The sequence below is a fragment of the Empidonax traillii genome, unplaced genomic scaffold, assembly GCF_003031625.1.
Source record: "Empidonax traillii isolate 1590-97213 ecotype Southwest subspecies unplaced genomic scaffold, ASM303162v1 scaffold5502:size14156, whole genome shotgun sequence".
Lineage (NCBI taxonomy): Eukaryota > Metazoa > Chordata > Aves > Passeriformes > Tyrannidae > Empidonax > Empidonax traillii.
In genome coordinates this window covers 4,237-8,091 of record NW_020960695.1, presented here as the reverse complement: position 1 = coordinate 8,091, position 3,855 = coordinate 4,237, and the positions used below count along the sequence as shown (strand labels likewise).

Genomic DNA, 3,855 nt, shown 5'->3' with positions numbered 1-3,855 from the left:
ACTCTAAGGGAATCTTTCCTATTGACACCAGCCCATGATCTGAAATCCATCCTGATATTTTCCATTCAGAGTGATTATAATCCTTAAGAATCCTGATTCTCATTCCTTTCTTTCTCCTCCTTCTATCTGTGATCTAGTTTGTGCTGAAACTATGGAAGACATCCTTAGGCCTTACATTTGTGTCACATCCATATTTTCACTTGTGATCTTTTCCGTGAAGAAGTTTCTTGATTTGGAACATTTTTGAAGAAAAAAAAATCTGCATAGTAAATAATTATGAAATAGTCTAGAAAGATGGGGTTTGGCTACAAAGAGAAGGAGCATTTCCTTCCAGGCGACAGCTACAGGAACAGCGCTGGTGAATTTTTGTGAATGTGATTAGTTGACATGTTTTTCAGCAACTAGGTGTAGCCAAAGCCAGCCAAAGATCTGACCAGAAGAAAGAGCCATCACTGTCGTTATAAAGACCACTGAAAGGTGTTTATTAAAGTAATTCAAAGATGCTTTGATAATTTGATTGAATTTTCTAGTAGAGAGCATTCAGGTTATCAGAGTGTGCCTCAAAAAGTTCTTGTTCTAACCATAATTCTAACCACTTTTCAGGCTTTACAGTACACTTCATACTTTAACTTTTTTCCCAGTTTAGTTCCTCCTACATATTCTTCAAATGCTTTGTCCATTTTCTCATTCTGATCTTCACTGAAAAGATTCTTCCAGTCACTTACACCACCTGCAGAGAAGAAAAGAAACTCGAAAATCGAGAAAAATGCTTCTATAACTCTGTCATTCCATTGTGTCCTAAATACTGCTGATCTATTTTTCCAGATAAACTTGACTCATTTCTGCACCAAGATAATTTTGGGAAGTCAGTGGAGCTACATATCTGTGAAACTGCTACAATGTAAAAGAACATACTCCTCCTCAGGTGACTGTGTTCAAAAGGACAGCCTGAAGTCCTGGTTCCCTCCAGCTCTCCACTCCAGTCAGTTATGACTGATAAAGGGAAAGATCATGAAGAACTGATTAAGAATTATCTTGCAGGAGGCAGAGCTGCATTTCTGCTCCTTTGGCAGTAAGAGTTTTTATCTACTGACTTCTTGAACGTAAAGTGCATCAATAGATTGACAGCCAGGGTAGCCTTTCCATTTCTCTGTCCCCTACACTAGGCTGCAAAAATAGCTCCCTTTTGTTGCCTCTCCCCTGTGTACCTGATTCTTACATGCCTGACTTACTCCTAACCTGTAAGACTGAACAGGGGTTTGGCAGTGGCTCTCCTAAAAAGTGTGATCGTGCCACTCAGGTCGAGTTTGGCCCAGTGCTGCCTGCTCAGATAAGCCTCGGATGGCTAAACAATCGGTGATCTAGGCACAGAGGAGGAGTTCAGACACAGGACACTTCCTCCTTCCTGACAGACATCTGTGGGCCTATAAAATTTGCTCTGGTGTCAGCACCTTGCTGGGTATCTTCCTCACCAGTGTTCCTTGAATAGCTTTCTTAAGTGAAATAGTGATCACCTGCTTGAGACTAACTTGCAATCATAATATGTGCGCAAAAGAAGAAGTAAGGCACGGCCCAAGTTCTTGAGAAGGTGACATTCCTACCTCTGAACCACTTGCAGTTTCCTACCTTTGCGAAAGAGAATGTCGCCAAATGCCCCATGGGTCTTCTGAGAGTTCTTCTTCATTGCCTGAAAGCTGCTCCTCTCTACCACAAGCTGAAGCTCTTCCTCAGTCAGTGAAATCCCTAAGAAAGCAGCTATCTTTTTCACACCCAGGAGACGATTCTGGAAAGAAGAATGTAACACACCATGTGACATTCAACCAAATTACACTGCTTTCCAAGGTGGTTACAATTCCCAACATCTCTCTGCTCGATACATGTATGGGATATTCGCAGAGCTCAAGGGGACTAGAGGAAGACATAGTGTTCCTCTTCTCCATAATAATTATTTTGGAAGAGATACGAGCTGTTTCCCTATAGATTACAAAAGACTGTGCATGATTTACAGTTGAACAAAAGTTACACTTTTCAACATAAAAAAGCTCCTCCCAAAAAATTTTTGGGGATTTTGATTTACAATTATTTGGACTAGCTGAGTTGGGCAGGGCATGTCTCCAGGATGCAGGATTGTCGCCTCCCTAAGATCGTGCTTTATGGGGAACTTGCCACTGGCTGCTGCAAGAGAGGAGGCCCGAAGAGGAGATACAAGGACTGCCTGAACATCCCTGAGCCTTGGCCATATTGGTCACCACCACTGGTCTTCCCTGGCCTCCAATGGGGAGGCCTGGATACAAATCATCTATAACGCTGCTGCTGCTTTTGAGAACACTCGCAGGATCACTCTCAAGGAGAAAAGACAATGCAGAAAGAATCGCGTCTTGTCAATATCACCTGGGGAGTCTTTCTGCTGTACCTTCTGCAACCGGACTTGTCTATCTCACATTGGCCTTTTTAGCCATCAGCGCGCTTGTAGCAAGTGTGGGTAGAGCCCTTCTCAAATCTTTGTTTGTGAAGCCTAGCCATGATGATGATGATGATTTGGACTAATATCACAGCTAAATAAAAAACAATATTAATTTGCTCAAGCAAAATTTTAGAAGGTTTTTGAGTTTGCATTTCACCTCTTCTTTACTTAAAGCAAGAATCTATCCTATGCAGTTTGAATATCCTACATGAATATAATGATGAATTGGTTTCAGAAAAAATGCTTCTTCAAGTATAAAATATTTGTAATTATTGATAACCTCACCTCTTTTAGCTCTTCATAAGTTATTGTCATAACATTTTCTTCATCAGCATATTTGTTCCATTGGGAAAGGTATTCAAAGTAGCATCCCCAGGCCACTAAATAAAACAAAACAGTCCTAAGATGTGTCATAAATGAACATTAGACAAGCTCCTTAAACAGTAAACTAAATTTTACTCATTCTCTAGATCTCTCAGTCATAGGCGCTAGTAATAATGTCTGTGGCAGATTTTACACCCTTCTGGGGAAATTTTAGGATTTGCTCCAGGCTGTTCTGGCATAGCTACAAGTCTCAGGGATATGATACAATTTGGAAGTTGGAACAGTAAAACTTGTTAGTATCTCAAGGCACATGGGAGTCCACCCAAAAGCTATCAGTACGCAAGCCATCTTGCAGACTCCCTCAATCCACTTTAAAACCTTCTGTAACCTCCCTTCAGCTGGCTGTGTGCTATGCTAAACTGATGCCTTTTTAAACCAGTGTAATTTTTTTTCTCTCCTTTTTAATGCATTAGACTTAGTTTAAATAATTTCTTCCATTCAATTTGGCATATAGGTCTTTATATGTCTGCATGGACACAAGATAATGGACATTGGAGAGGAGGAGTGAAGGGCATCCAAGACAGAGATAAGGAAGAACCACTTCTTCTAGAAAAAATATCAGTTTGTACAAGATAATGTAGTTTGTGAAACTGCAGTTTTGTCAGGGACTCATCCTCAAGCAGTAAGACAAGTATGGTAAACTTTAGTGCGAACGCCTAACTTTTGGTCTTTAATCTCTGCTTTTGTACTGTAAACCAAAAAAATCCTAATGATGCTGATTTACTGAAGTGCAAGCTTTTTGAAACAAAGTACTGAATAACTGACAGAAACAGAATAATATACTGTACCTCTCTTTGACATGAAATCTGTGAAGAAATCATCCCAGGTCTCATAGGAGGGAACAATAGCCATGCCATTGGAAAAATGGTAATAAGATGTTGCTACATCCTTTGGGTTACGAATCAGTAACAATATCTAGAAAAAAAAAATATTTGTACAGAAAGATGTAACAGACTAAAGCATGAAAACAATACAATAATATACTTTATAACTACAATTGGGAAATT

General features: G+C 39.9%; 1 protein-coding gene across 1 annotated transcript in view; it reads right to left on the bottom strand.

The window, feature by feature from the left end:
- Positions 1-594: 594 nt before the first annotated feature.
- Positions 595-3,855, bottom strand: part of LOC114073149 (sulfotransferase 6B1-like) — a 6,599-nt gene continuing 3,338 nt past the window's right edge. The window contains exons 3-6 of the mRNA XM_027910937.1: positions 3,637-3,763; positions 2,750-2,844; positions 1,627-1,783; positions 595-730 (exon numbers count right to left, since the gene is read on the bottom strand). Coding sequence (XP_027766738.1) covers positions 600-730; positions 1,627-1,783; positions 2,750-2,844; positions 3,637-3,763 — 510 coding nt within the window. The 3' untranslated portion in view covers positions 595-599. The remainder of the gene's footprint in view (positions 731-1,626; positions 1,784-2,749; positions 2,845-3,636; positions 3,764-3,855) is intronic.